This window comes from Medicago truncatula, chromosome 1, assembly GCF_003473485.1.
Source record: "Medicago truncatula cultivar Jemalong A17 chromosome 1, MtrunA17r5.0-ANR, whole genome shotgun sequence".
NCBI lineage: Eukaryota > Viridiplantae > Streptophyta > Magnoliopsida > Fabales > Fabaceae > Medicago > Medicago truncatula.
This window is the reverse complement of record NC_053042.1, coordinates 2816665-2833463: the sequence shown is the minus strand read 5'-3', so window position 1 is coordinate 2833463 and position 16799 is coordinate 2816665. Positions and strand designations below refer to the sequence as shown.

The 16799-nt window shown below is 34.6% G+C and overlaps 2 protein-coding genes across 2 annotated transcripts; one reads left to right on the top strand and one right to left on the bottom strand.

The window, feature by feature from the left end:
* The first annotated feature begins 6598 nt into the window (after nucleotides 1–6598).
* On the top strand, nucleotides 6599–8779 carry LOC25481943 (mediator of RNA polymerase II transcription subunit 25). The gene has a single exon (XM_013610365.2). It carries the CDS (start codon nucleotides 6644–6646, stop codon nucleotides 8444–8446), a length of 1803 nt encoding a protein of 600 aa, XP_013465819.1. The 5' UTR covers nucleotides 6599–6643; the 3' UTR covers nucleotides 8447–8779.
* A 2589-nt stretch (nucleotides 8780–11368) lies between these two features.
* On the bottom strand, nucleotides 11369–16120 carry LOC25481942 (ribosome biogenesis protein BRX1 homolog 2). The gene is made up of 9 exons (XM_013610364.3): nucleotides 15962–16120; nucleotides 15054–15268; nucleotides 14456–14597; nucleotides 13877–13955; nucleotides 13568–13692; nucleotides 12989–13090; nucleotides 12048–12116; nucleotides 11865–11963; nucleotides 11369–11764 (listed from the first exon to the last, which is right to left on the bottom strand). The coding sequence occupies exons 2-9, from the start codon at nucleotides 15257–15259 to the stop codon at nucleotides 11633–11635; spliced, it is 954 nt and encodes a 317-aa protein (XP_013465818.1). The 5' UTR covers nucleotides 15260–15268; nucleotides 15962–16120; the 3' UTR covers nucleotides 11369–11632.
* Between the last annotated feature and the right edge of the window lie 679 nt (nucleotides 16121–16799).

Genomic DNA, 16799 nt, shown 5'->3' with positions numbered 1-16799 from the left:
CTTTCCTTGTGCCACATGTCCCTAAAATCGTGTCACGAAATAGCCATCGTGACACGTTTTAACCAATGTCGAATGAACCTCATCCTGTGCTTCAAATCGTGACACGTTTTCAACAATCGTGACACGATTTTGCTTTCTTCGAAATCTTCTATTTTTCTTGTTTTCTTTACTGTTTAAACTTGCTTGTGAACTCAAAATATCATTAAAAAGACTCTAAAAATAGTGAACGACTGACTGTCATCACATGCTGAAATCACACGTCAAGTTGAAGAATTGCTGAAGAAAGGACTAATACAGGAAAGTGTTAGCCCTTGTGTTGTTCCTGCAATTTTAGTACCCAAAAAGGATGGAAGTTGGAGAATGTGTATTGATAGTCGAGTTGTCAACAAGATTACCATCAAGTATCGATTTCCGATACCTAGACTTGATGATTTATTAGATCAGTTGTATGGTGCCACCATCTTTTCAAAGATTGATCTTCGAAGTGGATACCATCAAATCAGACTTAGGCCAGGAGATGAATGGAAGACTGCATTCAAAACAAGAGATGGTTTATATGAATGGACAGTGATGCCCTTTGGGTTATCTAATGCTCCAAGTAATGCGTCTAATGAATCAAGTACTTCGACCATTCATTGGCAAATTTGTAGTTGTATACTTTGACGATATCTTGATCTACAACAAACACAAAGAGGAACACTTAGAGCAGCTTCGACAAGTGCTACAAACTCTTCGCGAACAAAAACTCTATGCAAATTTGAAGAAATATTCTTTCCTAACCAATGAGGTTACTTTTCTGGGTTACATAATCACTGCTGAAGGTATTCGAGTTGACCCCAGCAAGGTTGAGGCTATCAATAGTTGGCCTATTCCAAAGTCAATTCATGATGTGAGAAGTTTCTATGGATTAGCTTCATTTTATAGAAGGTTCATCAAGAACTTTAGCTCTGTTGCTGCCCCGCTTACAGATTGCATAAAGGGAGATAAGTTCCAATGGACCGAGCAAACACAAAAGAGTTTTGACCACCTAAAACAACTTTTGACTGAAACACCAGTGCTAGCCCTTCCCAACTTTGACCAGGTGTTCGAAGTAAGTTGTGACGCTTCCAATTCAGGAATTGGTGCGGTTCTATGTCAAGAAGGTCATCCAATAGCCTTCTTTAGTGAAAAGCTCAACAATGGTAAACTTAGATACTCAACATATGATAAAGAATTTTATGCCATTGTCCGAGCCTTGCAACATTGGAGTCATTACATTGGAATCATGAAGCCCTCAAGCATTTGAATTCTCAACAAAAGATCAACCGCAGGCATGCCGCTTGGAGTGAGTTTTTACAAGCTTATCCGTTTTTACTAAAACATAAGGCGGGAGTTCAAAATGTTGTTGCAGATGCTCTTAGCAGGCGTCATACCCTACTTGCCACTATGCAAATGAAAGTCATTGGATTTGAGACAGTCAAAGAGTTATACAAAGATGATCCAGATTTTCAAAAGTTTTGGAATGCCACTGATTCACAATCCTCTCAGGACTACTACAGACATGATGGATTTTTGTTCAAGGGAAAAACCTTATGTATTCCCCAATGCTCTCTACGTGAAGCCATTATTTGGGAAGCCCATGATGGAGGATTAGCAGGTCATTTTGGACGAGATAAAACTGTTGCTTTAGTGAAAGAAAATTTCTATTGGCCAAGACAAAGAAATGTCTACAAACATATTCAAAGATGTCGAGTCTGCCATTTGGCCAAGGCCAAAAGCCAAAACACTGGTTTTTACATGTCACTCCCTGTTCCAGAAGCACCTTGGGAAGATGTTAGCATGGACTTTGTCCTTGGATTGCCTCGGACACAACGCCAAAAAGATTATGTGATGGTAGTTGTGGACAGATTTTCAAAGATGGCTCATTTCATCCCATGCCAGAAGACTAATGATGCCGTTCAAGTTGCTGACTTATACTTCAAGGAAACTGTTCGTCTTCATGGAATTCCAAAAACCATCAATTCTGATAGGGATGTTAAATTCTTAAGTCATTTTTGGAGAACCTTATGGAAGAAGATGAGTACTAAACTTCAGTTTAGTAGTGCTAGTCACCCCCAAACAGATGGACAAACTGAATATGTTAACAGGATTTTGGGAAACCTACTTCGGAGCTTTTGCATACAATAATTCAACTAATCAAGCAACTGGAAAATGTCCTTTTGAAGTAGCATACGGAACTCGACCACACAGTCCGTTAGACTGGACTCCATCATCAGATAAACATCAGTTTAGTGCAGATGCAGAAAGCAGAGCAAAAGAGATCAAGAAACTGCATGAACATGTTCGACAACGGATAATCAAGCAAAATTCAAGATACAAAACTAATCGTGACAAGCACAGAAAGCAACAAATCTTTAAAGTTGGAGATTTGGTATGGATACATTTACGCAAAGAACGATTTCCCAAACAACCAAATGCCAAGTTGTCACCAAGAGCTGATGGTCCCTTCAAAATAGTTCAAAAAATCAATGACAATGCTTACAAGGTAGAATTGCCAGGAACCTATGGTGTCTCAGCAACCTTCAATGTTGCCGATCTTTCACCATATCTGGATGACGAACCAGATATGAACTCGAGGGCGAGTTCTGTTCAACCCGGAGAGGATGATACAAAGTAAGACATTAATATGGCATAGACTTTGCAGCCACCACCCTATATGCTAGCTTTCCAATTTCACCACCCTACTATTGACAATAAGGCCAACAAGCCACCATGTTTGACATTTACTAGATTGTGTTTCCATTGATGTATTAATTATCAGCACTATTTCAGCTACCATATGGCCTTTAAGATTGCTATAAATAAGGCCACTTCCTTCATGTATTACCACAATTTGAAATATATAAAACTTGAGTTTCTCATTTGAGAGTTAGAGAGTGGATTCTCTCTTGGTTTCTGAGCCAACTACATTAGCAAGGAAATGACAAGGTGATTGCTGACATATCTCTTTATTGAACCAGGATTACAGTTATACATTATATCCAGAATTAAAAAATTTCACTGTAAAATTACCCTTTGAGATCTCTGATAAAGGAGGGATAATGCAAGCGGCAGCGCTGATTGCCTTACTTGCTTCGCCTAATGTCTGCTTCAGTTAAATTCACAGAAACATAAGATCAAGACATTAGCCAAAAATAAATAAAAAATAAATGACGCTGGCACTGTGATATGATTGCAAGAAAATTTGTACTTATTTTTAATATATGCAATGGACAGAAAGTAAACATTTCACTCAACCTACATACTTCAACTCTACCTGTGCAGTATTCAAACAGATATTTGAAGATATAAACAGCAAGCAGCATCTAGTTAAATCAGTAAATGTCCACTTTGAACTTCAAAGATAAACGTGCCATCTGGTAAGTCTTTCATTTAGAAACTGATATCGTTAATGCCTCGTGCCATCAAATTAGTTGTTACAGTGACATCAAATCAGTCCCTAAAAGGATGAAACTGATGGGATTTAATTATCCGTGAAGGACAAGGACCAATCTGATATATTTAATTAATGGAAGACTAATTTGATTTTGCGTATATCTTTGAAGCACTGAAGTATGCATTTAATCATAAACAAGGACAGAGACTCACATAACAGAGAACAAAAAGCATGTACTCTGGACCACATTTCACTATAAACTGATCAATGATGCTAATTGCCATGTCCAAAGAAGAACTTGAAATGCCAGCAAACTTTGAAACAGCCTTTGGCAGTTCCATGGAAAGATTGTCAACAACTTCCTGTCAAATCAACAAACAATCAATAAGGCACTCTTGGTCGCTCACTCTCTTCAATAGAACTTACATGATATTGTAGCTTGGAAGTTAATAGGAGGGTTTGAAATACTTTATTTGAGGGCTTATGACAAAGTCACAAACACTTTCGTAAGCTCGCTTATATAAACAATTTATAAAGAGCTCATGCAGATTTTGCATCGATAAACTCCTCGATGGTACAAAAAAACGTATACATAAGCTCTTATATGATAAACACTTACTGAATAAGTGTCCAAATACCCTATGAAACATGACTGAAAGTCTGAAACAGTAAGCTTGCCTGGTCAAGAGACGAAGAACAAATGTATCGATGAATTTCAGACAGAGCTTCAAATGCATTGATTTCTTTATGTCCACTGTCTGGATCAGAGAGTGCAGCATCCGGTAAAGAATCAAGGAATTTGACAAGTTCGGAGATGAGGTTTTCAGACTCGAGAGAAAGTTGAAGTTCAGTCAACTATCAAGCATATAAAACCATGATTGTTAACAACAAGTTAATAACCTTTCAATAAAATATAAAAAAGACAAACATGCATCCATTTTTATCCTTTTAACTACTTTTTTTCTTGCTACATAGCCTCTATTTTGCAAGGTAAAACTGTTAACTTATAGCAGATAGCTTATAATACATAAGCTCGTATGACCAAAATAGAATTGATTTGTAACGGTACGTCATATCACCGATTCTATGCTCAAGAATCAAGATTGTGAAGTTCCTCTAAATGTGGTATGCCGGTAACAAAACTTTGGTAACGGTACTTCTATCACGAGTTTCTAGTGTTTTTCACTGATGTAACGTTTTTTTTTTTTTTTTTTTTCAGATTCTATCTCAAGTAGCGTCTGAGCATAGTGTATAATTCTTTCTTATTTTAATCAGTGTTATCTTAATTAAAAATACATTTTAATGTCGTTTGTTTTTATCAGTCAGTTCATTTGTGGCACTCACGACCACAACATGAATGGTTTTCATTCTATCTTCTCTCTTGATTTGTTCAGATCATCAGTGTGTCGATTCGAATTCATTTAAAAATTGTTGAACTTCGTTATAGATTTTTTAAATTTATACAGTTATATGTTGGTTCCAATTTGGATTTTTAATCTAAAACTAAAATTCATGAATAGGAAAAGAAAATTAAGATAAGAGAGAAGTTGAAACTGAAATTTACATAGATTAAAGTAATTTACTTCAGGAACAATAAAAGGCACCATATCCATAATTCCAGTTGTTGCTGAGTTTGCGACATGCTTCAATTGTGTGTGTTTCGTTTTCTTTTAAGTGTGGCTTTTGTCAAAGTATACTATGGTCTATAGTATCAAACTATTTTCTTGGCCATTGACATTATCAAAGTTCTTTTGCCCTTTGGTTTAGATATCATTGTGTTCATATTTTTCATCCCTTTATATTTTTTTCAACAACATTTTTGGACATAGTTCAAATATCATAAGATTTTTATTTCTTTTGTCATAAGCTTTATATATTACTCTTTTACATAGTGTTAACTAAACTGTCTGACTGTCTTATGGTTTTTTATCTCTTATGTCATAAGCTTTATATGCGACATGGTGTTATCTAAATTCTATGATTGTCTTCTTGCTTGCATTTTTAAAGGTTTTTAACTTCATTAACTAAAGAATTGTAGTTTTCTTGAATCGGTGCAAACTTGAGAAAGGAGGCTTTAGATAGCTGAGATATTCAAGAGAATGTGCAAATAACATGCGCATGGTGAGGGATAAAGACCTGGAAGTGATGAATAATCAAGTGTTATGGCACAATCTGATTTAAGCCTTATATTTCGGTTTTCTTCTTACATTTCCTCACACACCCTTCTATTTCCCATTTTTTGTGAGTATCAGTTTCAATGATGACGATGGTTGTTTTGACCAAAGAAGTAGACCGACAAAAAAAGAATCAATTTAGTTTCATAAAATTTAACAAATTGCATTTTTGTCATGGAGAAAAAAAAAATGACTAATTTCAGTTTTAATTAAATTTTTATAGGGACCAAATCATCCCAAAAAAATTTTGTAGAGACTTAACTGTCCCTTATCTTCGTAAACAATACACATGACAGTCGGTAAGACGACTGTATTGTCATATATTCCCAGTCACGGTTCAAAAATAGGAAGAAAATTGTTGGTTGAAGACGAAAATTGACGGAATGACTAATTATGGTGATTTTTTTTGTCTAACGCTAGTTTGGCCTATGCACATTTTGTCGGAGACCAAAATGAGCCTTCACTCTTTTAAAAATCTTTTATATACATTAAAATCGTGTGTTAAGAATCTTAATTGTAAAAAAAATCATTTTAACAAATTCTCTTAAAATCTCTCACTGAGTCAATAAAAACCCACAAATTTTTTAAACAATATCGCTATATATATCATGCGAAAGAAATTATAACAAAAAGGATCACAAAAGAGATTTATAAACCAATGAAAAGATAGAGTTTGCGGAATTCATGAATTGTTTGTTGAAAAGTGACGGAAGTCAACACTAAAGACTTGGTGGAATACAGTTGGCGATGTTATCGTTTCAACGGTAAAGAATTGATGGAATACACGTGGCGATGCTATCATGATATTTTGGTTCGCTATTGGCGATGTTATCGTTTCAACGGTAAAGAATTAATGGAATACACGTGGTGATGCTATCGTGATATTTTGGTTCGCTACAAGTAGCGTCACCCATTTTAAAAATTAAAAGATTTTTTTGTCTTACTCAAAAGAAAAAATTGTCAAAATATAATCTTTTAAAATATCTCAAACCCTAAAAATTGTGTGCACTCACTCTCTTTTGTTTTTGCGCTCTTGTTTCAAACTTTCAACACCATGGCGGAGAAGAAGGTCATCGTTGTCGTCGAAAGCACCGCTGCGATGGGACCGCACTGGGATACTCTTCAAGTGGATTATCTCAACAAAATCGTCAAGTCCCTTTGTGGGAACGAACCTGCTGTTTCCAACGCTCAGTTTGCCCTAGTCACCTATCATACTCATGGCATTTATTCTCCTGTTCTCGTGCAACGTTCTGGCTGGACAAGAGATCCAGAAGTTTTCTTAGATTGGTTATCATCTATATCCTTTTCCGGTGGTGGTTTAAATGACACCGCTGTCGCTGAAGGGCTTGCTGAAGCTTTGATGATGTTCTCCCCGTCTCAAAGTGAAAGCCCTAATCAAAAGAATGTTGATATGCCAATGCACTGTATTCTTGTGGCAGCCAGTAATCCTTATCCATTGAAGAGACCAATATATGTTCCCAAGAAGAATGAATCCATTGACTCGGAATCAGGTAACCAGTTTTATGATGCTGAAGATGTTGCTAAAGCATTTCCGCAGTTTTCTATTTCTCTATCTGTCATCTGCCCAAGAAATCTTCCCAAAATCAAAGCCATCTACAATGCTGGAGCTGTCAATCCACCGGTTGATGCTAAACCCCCTCTTGTTTTGATATCAGAAGGTTTCAGGGAAGCCCGCACTGCCTTGAGTCCTTCCGGAACAACAAACTTGCCTTCAAATCAAATTCATGTTAAAGTTGACGATGTATCTGTCGCACCAGTTACGGGGGCACCCCCATCTTCATTGCCATCGGTGAATGGATCTATTGCTAACCGGCAGCCAATACCTAATGTCAGTGTGACTCCTGCTACTGTAAAAGCTGAGCCAGTGCCTGTAAAAGTTGAGCCATTGCCGGTAAAAGTTGAGCGTGTCGTAAAAATTGAGCGTGGCACGACATCTTCTGGACCGCCAGTAATTACTAGTTCGGGATATCTTACTGCTTCTACACAGGTTGGGCAACAGTCAAGTCTTGATTTACTAATGTCAGCCACTTCACAACCATCGGCTAATATTCAAGGAGCTGTTAGCATGGGACAACAGGTTCCCAGAATGATTCCTACTCCAGGAATGCCTCAACAAGTACAGTCAGGCATGCAGCCACTTGTGAATAACGCAGCTGCTACTAATATGCCCTTATCACAACAGACAACTTCTGCACAGCCGCCCAAATATATTAAGGCCTGGGAGGGAACCTTGACAGGTTTAAGACAAGGACAGCCGGTATTTATCAGCAAACTCGAAGGTTATAGGAGTTTTTCTGCATCCGAGACACTTACAGCGGACTGGCCTGCTGGTATGCAAATAGGTCGGCTTATATCTCAGGATCACATGAATAACAAGCAGTATATAGGAAAGGCAGATTTCCTAGTTTTTCGGGCAATGAACCAGCACGGTTTTCTTGGTCAGCTGAAGGAAAAGAAGCAATGTGCAGTTATTCAATTGCCATCACAGACGTTGCTAATGTCTGTTTCAGACAAACCTTGCCGCTTGATCGGGATGATTTTTCCTAAGGAGATGGTTGTAACTAAGCCACCATTGTCCAGTCAGCAGCAGCTGCAACAGCAACAAATGCAACAACAGCACCAGCAGATGCAATCTCAACAGCAGCAGCAGCTTTCTCACATGCAGCAGCAGCAGCAGCTATCCCAGCATCAACAGCTTCCTCAGCAGCAACAGATGGTTGGTGCTGGAAGGGGTCAAAACTATGTTCAAGATCCTGGGCGCTCACAAACAGTTTCTCAGGGACAAGTTTCATCACAAGGAGCTACAAACAGTGGTCGAGGAAATTTCATGAGTTAGGTCATTCTCTGATACAGGTTCCACAAGATTGACACAAAAGTCATGTTTTGGGGATACCATTTATTATAATATTTCAACAGTTTTATGGTTTTTCACCTTACATTACATACCTTGCTATTTGTTATTGGACAATTGTTATCGTGTTTGTGCTGGTGATGGAAAATTCTCACTATGTTTGAATTATCCAAATCTCCATGCATAGAAAACTGCAGAAAATGATTGTGTTAGCAGTGGCAATGTAAGGAATTTTGGGGTCTTGTTAAAACTTAAAAACATAATAAAACAGAATGTGTGTAATAATGAGAAGTGTGAGATACATATATCACTCGTCAATGTAGCTTTATGAATGGTTTTCTGTTTATGCTTTTTGTTGATAGTTAATTAACTCTGATACTATGAAGCACGTATACACTTCTCAAATTAAGTGTGTCCTAGTGTCGGATACACGTTGTGTCTGACACCGACACATATAATTATACTCAATTATGTGATTTTCTTAAATTTTTAACGGTGTCGGTGACCGTGTCCAGTGTCCGTGCTTCATTGCTCTGAAATAATCATTCAGTATTTTCTTTTGTTATAAGGACGGATACAACATAGTGACTAAATGTTAGAAGAATTGCTAACCGACCTCATTTGAGCAGGTGAGAAGGTACAGAGTAATTGTTAAATGCCAAAATTCATATGTTAGTATTATGTTTAATGTCCTTGTTTGTTTTGTTAGTTACATGTAACCGATGTCTTTAAGATGTTGGTTAACAATTATGTGCATGGTAATGTCAGTATTATTGAAAATATGAAGTTGTTCCTAAGTTAAGTGTAGTCAAGTTTGAAGTGCAGGTAGTTTTCTTGATAACCTTAACCTATGTTGCATTTAGATTTAAATATATTTTTAATCACAGGTTTAGTAGTAACCTTTTCATTGTCATTCGTTGAGCTTCTTGAGTATATAATAGAACCCTTTGTTAAACATTAGTAGTTTGAAAACCAAAGTTGAAGGGTCTTCAAAATTTTCTCTTCTTCCAATTAACCTCCTATTTTTTTAGTACAACGCAATTAACCTAGAATTATTGTGTTTTGCAATCTATTAGAAAATAGGCCAACTCATGTGTGAACGAATTAATTATCTATTTAGCACCAACACGATTGAAGGTGTGTGGTGTCCAACTTGTGTTGGTGTCGAACATTAACACATCTAGTTATATTCTATCGTTTTTTCCTTTTTTTAAAATTATTATCAGTATTTATATTTTAGTGTCGGTGTCGGATTTGGTAGTGTTTCATTGCTAAGTATTGCTTCTCGGTTTATAAGTTAGTGAATTAATGCTAAGAGTAAGAGGAAAATAAACAAATACTTCATAGTTTACTAGTATTATGTGTTCGCAGATTGATATTCACGTTGATGACTAATTATTCGGTGATTGTTATTTTCAAGAATTTTTTCAAACTTTTTTTAAAAAAAAAACAAATGTTAGTAGTTATTTGTTAGATTAATATTTACTCATTTGTTTAAATTTAAACTTACTCAAACTAATTGAGCTACCCAACCCCGTTTTACAGCTCTACAAAACTCAGGAGAAGTATCTGTTTGATCTTCAAAGGGTTGAGGATCCCCAGTTTCTTTTCTTGGATCTTTGTGTTGCCTTCCTTGCGCAGCTTCGTGTTCTCTAGTGCAAAGCTAGGGAATTAAGTCACATGAGGGACTTGAGGTTTATTATGTTGCGTGAATAAGCTTATGTTCTAAATATAAATTTTCCTTTCGGTATGAGTTGATCTTAGGTTTGTACTTTTTAGCATACCCCGTATGAGGCAATCTTAAATATGTTCTTCACATCCCTTTTTACAATGAATTTTCAATCCTGGGAATTCTCTGTACAATTTTTTTTAACTCGTTATCCGATCCAAGAACCGACTAATTTGAGAGAATTAATCTCATCGTCCACTTGCGGATGCTGCATTTAAAACCAGAGCAAAGCTCTATATGGACTTGTCCACCGAAATTGGCAACATAAAATCGAACTTGAAACCTTAAGAGGAACAAACTTCAAGATCCCAAATCAACTAACAGGCTAACTCCAAATGAGTTATCTATTTGATTTCATTTAGAAGTTTATCTTTGGGATGAATTGTATTAGTGGAAAAATTTAATTGATCTGGTAAAAAAATATTTTTTTTTTTGAAGGAATTGATGTGGTAAAATATTAACATATACATTCAATCATATTTTAATATAGTTATTTATGCGTATGTTGATAAAATATGTCTATGATATTACTGTGAGGTCTGATTAGATGTTTGTATACTTTTTTTTTTTTGTATGTAATTGATGTAGATGCACAGATGTTAAACTCTAGAGTTAATGAGCTTGGGAGGTCAACTTATTTGATGTTAAACTTTGGAGTTTGAGTTTTGGGTTTAAATTCGAACAAAGAATATAATACTTATAACATTTGTCATTAAAGAAACTTCAGGGATAATGAAAATGAAGGATGAAATTTTGGGACATTTGATATCATGATGGCTCACAGGGCTAGTTTAATTTCTCTAAAATTTGATTTCCATGTATTATTTTAAAAATAGTGTTTGGCAAATAAGTTGACATTCCTGAAAAAATTAAAAGTTACAAATTAAAAAAATAATAATAATAATAATAAACTGCGTAGAATTTCATGGGCATCCTTCGCACGTGGGAAAATTGGAAGTTACAAATTTTATATATTGCTTCCCCGGTTTTTTTTTTTTTTGAATAATATAGCTTCCCAAGTATTATAATTCTTACTTCTCGTGAGATTAATGGAAAAAATAAGCTGGTCATGTTTAATGGCATAAGCCAAGTCAATCTCAGGCTAAAACAAACCTTCTCTGCTAAATACTACTTGACAAAAACACTATAATAATATAAATATAGCAAAATAGTACAAGTAAGGCAGGGTAGGAAACAGTCACCAGAAAAACAATAATTAAAGAAAATAACATTACAGATCATAATATCATAGTTTGATGGGAACAATCACATCACATAGAAGTACATCCTATATTTCCAATAGAACATATAAAGCAATTCGCAACATCAAAAAGCCGCTACAAAGAACGGACTGCCAACCAAAAATCACCATTTCATGTTTGGATATATAAGGTGAAAAGTCCATTCTTGCTTTTAGTGAAAAGAGGCAGGGGAGTTTAAGATTAATCTTTCCACATATCTGCAAACTCATCAGGCTCCAGAGGATTGGCCATCTCATGCATTTTCCTCCTTGTCTTTGCTTTGATCTTCTTTGCAAACGTTCCAGCCTTTTTCTTCTTCTGCAAAGCTCGGATCTACAACATAAAAAGGTTAAAAACATAACAAATATGTAGTTATTTTCAATAGAAAATTACAGAAATTACAAGTGTACATTGAGAACATGTTGGTTGTTACCTGGTTTGGTGACACGTAGAGTGGATTCTCATATAAAGTCGGGCCTCCAAAACTGCCACCGAATATTTTAATCGGATTCAAGCAGAACCGTGGACCAACCTAAACAAGTAGTTTGCACACATCAGTTAAATGAATGTTAGAAATTGACATATCAAATATAAATCGATGAGCCAATTTACAGACCTCAATCAATGTCATTTTATCGAGGCTTCCTCGGGGTAATTTGTCTGACTCATTGTGAGGAACAGAGATCTGCATGAGAATAAAAATGTGGTTTATTATGTAACATTGCTCAGTAAGCATCAATGACAACATAAAGCAGAAAATGAGAATAGCATTGCAAAGCCACATTTGCAAAAAAATGCAAGTGTACCAGCATAAAATAATACTTTTATCCTGTTTAAATCATTAAGACCTCTATACATTATAAAATAACCAAAATTAAGTTCACTGGATTAGTATAAAAGTCATCAATGCATGAATAAGTAACACTGTTGATCAATCAATCACACGAGGTGGCGTCGTGGTGTTTAAGACATGCATATCTATGTGAAGAATGCATTTTCTTTTCTCCTAGACTAGAAGTGTAGACAATGTAATTACATAATAATAGCATCCAGTGGTTTACAAAAAATCAGTTGAAAGCTTTCCATGTAACCATAGTAAAACAATCATATTACTTCTTCATTGATATAGTATATAAGGTTTTGGTTTGATTTTACATCAAATCTCATGTCATAATATCATATTTCAATTGGTCTCTTCAAAGTAATTGTGTTCAAATATATTTTTATTTCATATACTAAAGCCTATTTGTAAAGGAACCTAAGGCTAATGCTTTAAAAATTTGAAATGCTCACAAACCCAATTTATCCGTCGGCAATGTTAGCAAAGAAAGGGAAAATTTGGATTTGTCCTCTCAATTTCACTCAAGTCAAAAATTATGGCTAACCAAAACAATTGGCATATTTATAACCAAGATGCTTGCGCTTATTTTTTTTTAGTAGAATGATGTTGAAAACAACAAACCAACGGATTTTGAAGTTTTTAAACTCTAAAATAATGCAAATTTGAAAACAATGTTATGCCAATTATTTAGATCCTTTGCAAATGAAAACACAAACCTGGTAATTTCGGAACCATATATGGTCATCAACAATTGAGAAAACAAAAACATGGTCATGGAAAGGCTTGGCCTTTCTATGGTCCTTCGGCGTTTCAAATATCTGGATGAAGAAAAGAAAGACTACGTCAGCAATAATCAAAACTGTGTATACTTTGATTATTCTAATAACCAAGAAAAAAATGCATGTGCGCACACTCACACAATTCACACCCCTATTCAAATACATAACTCAGGTACAAGAACCAAAACTAGAGAAAATTGTGAACAGGAATAAATGCTTGGCCCACATTCTACTCAATTTAAATTTTAAACTATGACAAGAGCCAAACATAACATTTATTGAACTTCTCAAGTCAACGGTGACAGATTAAGATACTTTTAAGCATATAGATATATGACAGTTGTACTATAAGATCACAAATACGTCAGAAAAGTGCACATAAAACAACTTTCTATCATACTAGTAAATCATACGACGCAAAACCCCGAAAGCACCACCAAACTAAGATGGTACTATCAAAATAACCTTAACTTTTGAATCCAAAACAGTGCATAGAAGAGTAATAAAACCAAATACCTGTAACAGCATCTCCTTCAACAGTTTCCAGTATGCATCTTTTTCAAAATTTGATGAAAACGTCAAAAGAGGGCGGGAGCCTTTTAGGTGATTCCCAGTAAGCTTCAATTCCTCCATTGTGTGCACTGGAAATCAGTGAAGGTAAAAGAGAAACTAGTAAAATGGCCTCAGAGAGAAAGAAAGAGAGACAATCATAATTCAAAAAGAAGAATGAAGAACTGGATTACTGATCCCAGAATACTATATAATCATAGCAAGGAAATTGGTTTATGTAGTAAACTTAAGATAACAAACAGATGAGAATATTACTGGCACTAACTAAAAATTTAACAGACGGGCCGTTGGGGCATTTTGCCATCCAGAGATAAAGATCTTTTGCCTTCCTGCACTGAATTTCACATACACAGAAGGTAGATATAAGATAGTTATCCAAATGTTACAAATAGACTAGACTTGCTCGAGATTAAGAATGGTAACTCAAACTCGAGATTAAATGGAAAATGTTGTCTCAGTCGACAGATTTAAAACAAGTAAACTTTGTAAATACAGAGAAAGCCAATTTGGGAGGGGAAAGAAAAGAGTGAAATTCTCTACACTTTAAAATTCTTAATGGATAAAACAAAAATCTATAAGACACAATAATCAGATGTGTAATCCATCACATAAAGGAAATAGATTATATCAATTCGAAACTAACCAACAACAACATATTACATTACATCTAAATATCAACATAGACATCAACATTTGTAACAAAATGGAATAATTCTTGACACCAACAAACAGTGAATTTTCTAACTCAACAACAACATAGCATAGCTCATAAACATAATGCATAGTTTTCATTGAAAAACCTTAATGTCATAAAAAATAAAAAATAAATAATACCTCAAAAAATAAACATGAAGAACAGTTTTTGAGCTCAACAAGCTCGTTCAAGGTGGCGCCTTTAGTTTCTTTCGATTCAACCTTGTTATCCTTTTTGCAATGAGGTAGAAGTGATACCAAGTTCAACATCAAATGTCGGTACCTATAATAAGTTTATGATCAATACCATATTAAAAAACTAGTAACCCACAATAAAAGGAAGAAGTTTTTTTGTGCTTAATTTCACACACAAAGGACTTGTTTGGATTGCATTATTTAAATTTATCTACTGGAAATTGGGATAAACACTTGTGAGACTGTTTGGGACAACTTCTAGAAACAACATATGAAATGTCCACAAACTGTTTTCAGCATCTTCCATAAGCTCTTCAAGATAGTTTATGAATACAACTTATAACTTACATCAAAACCATTTGACATTAATTTAATTTTTGTTGCAGAAATAACTTATAAATAAGCACTTACAAGATAAACCCTTACAGCATAATAACTTAACTAAGTTGTTAGCCAAACATACCCAAAATAAACAAATCCGAAATCAAAACAAGCACAAACTGCGTGATAACAGCAAAATATATTTGGGTTTTGAGATTTACACCTGTAAACAATACGCCTAGAGCAAGTAACCAAAACTTTCTCTTTGTTCCTGAATACAGGTGAAGCACCGTTGTCCTTAACCTCAGCTTCATTCTCATTCTTATCCTTCCATCCCAAAAGGGTCCTCACTGGTCTCTCTGGAGCAACATCTTCCTTTTTGGGCACAGCCACAGCTTCAGCCTTTTCACTTCGCTTTCTCTTCCCCATGTTATTTGGCTACAAATCAATCACATAATATAAATTAAATCATTTAATTCATATACGCCGTTAGTGTAAAAAGTTGTTACATTGTCAATCAATCGTAGCTGATAGAACATTCCAAAAGTTTGATGTTTATCATAATCACTTCAAAAGTCACAAACATTATTGGTTGTTTGAGATAGTAACAGTACAAAACAGTGAATAAAAATTAAACTTTGGGCCATTTGGATTGGCTTATTTTAGCTTATCTATTTGCATAAGTTTTGTGAGACTGTTTAGGAGAACTTATGAAACCAACTTATGACGTATTCATAAGCCGTTTTCAGCTTATTTTCATAAGTTCTCCAAGTTAACTTATTAAAACAGCTTATAGCTTATACAAAGACAATTAACTTAATCTCATCATTTTCCATAGAAATAGCTTACACGTAGCTGCAAATAAGCTGTTTATCCAAATGGGGTCCTATCTTATATTAAAACTAATAATACATGATCCATTTTACTACAAAATGAAATTTTGTCAATGACCCATTTGCCATTTTGGTTCAAAATAATATTTTGACAGTGACCCATTTGATTTCTTCAGTTAAGATAACAAAAACAGATACATACATACAGTAATAATGGTGGAAGCAGAACAATAAAAGCATGCACGATGACAATTAAACGAAATAAGAGAGAAAACGGATATAGAGAGAAGGAAGGTACCTAGGTGATTGCAGAGGAAGGAGGTGAAGGTGGATAATCGCCGGCTATGGATGGAGGTTTTGGTGGCTGTGAAAAACGAAAGGAAAGGGTTTTAGACCTATTATGAAAGCCCACTTCTAGTTTTTTTTCTTCTAGAATTTTGAAGGTTTGAATATCATATTTTTTGTGGTAAATCATTATGATATTTTTTTCTTTTGATAATTTGTTTTACTTTTTACAAAATTTATATTTGATTTTTATTTATATGCATTAAATTTGTTGGATAATTTATTATGTTGGATTTTATTGACTTTTAAGGTTTCTTTAAAAATTCTTTAACAATCAAGGTTTTTTAGTTTGTATTTGAATGGTGGATTAATAACATAAATTTTTGGATTTCAAAATGTTTTATTTATGAATTAAAGATTAAGGGTTTAAATTTTAACCAGGAGAAAAATATTACATAACAATTAATATTTCATCATTTAACGGTAAAAAATGTCACGTAAACTCAATTTACACACAAAAAATACATAAGTACTAAGTAAACTCGGTTTACATAAGTTACGTCAATTAAGTTTGTGAGCGCTGAAATGATTTGAGATGTACCCAAAACGTGAGGAACAAGTGCAAGATTTTGATTACATTGAAAATTTTATTTCATTTTAAAAATATTTTATTGAGGTATGAATAGTAATTATCTTTGTTCTAGTCGTTTTAAAGGAGAAACAAGGTCGATTTTTTTTTCATTTGAATGAGAAAAAAAAAATATTAAAACACGATTTTTTCCTAGAAAATTAAACAATTAAAAGAGTACATCGAATAACATTGGAATTGTAAAATAAAAAATTACTCATGG

Excerpts from the sequence above, each read along its gene's own strand:
- LOC25481943 (XM_013610365.2), top strand. The coding sequence starts at position 6,644 with ATGGCGGAGAAGAAGGTCATCGTTGTCGTCGAAAGCACCGCTGCGATG.
- LOC25481942 (XM_013610364.3), bottom strand. The coding sequence starts at position 15,259 with ATGGGGAAGAGAAAGCGAAGTGAAAAGGCTGAAGCTGTGGCTGTGCCC. Across the intron at positions 13,091-13,567 it reads TGAAGGAGATGCTGTTACAG|ATATTTGAAACGCCGAAGGA; the intron begins GTATTTGGTTTT and ends TTCTTCATCCAG. Across the intron at positions 11,765-11,864 it reads TCTACGTGTCACCAAACCAG|ATCCGAGCTTTGCAGAAGAA; the intron begins GTAACAACCAAC and ends TTTATGTTGTAG.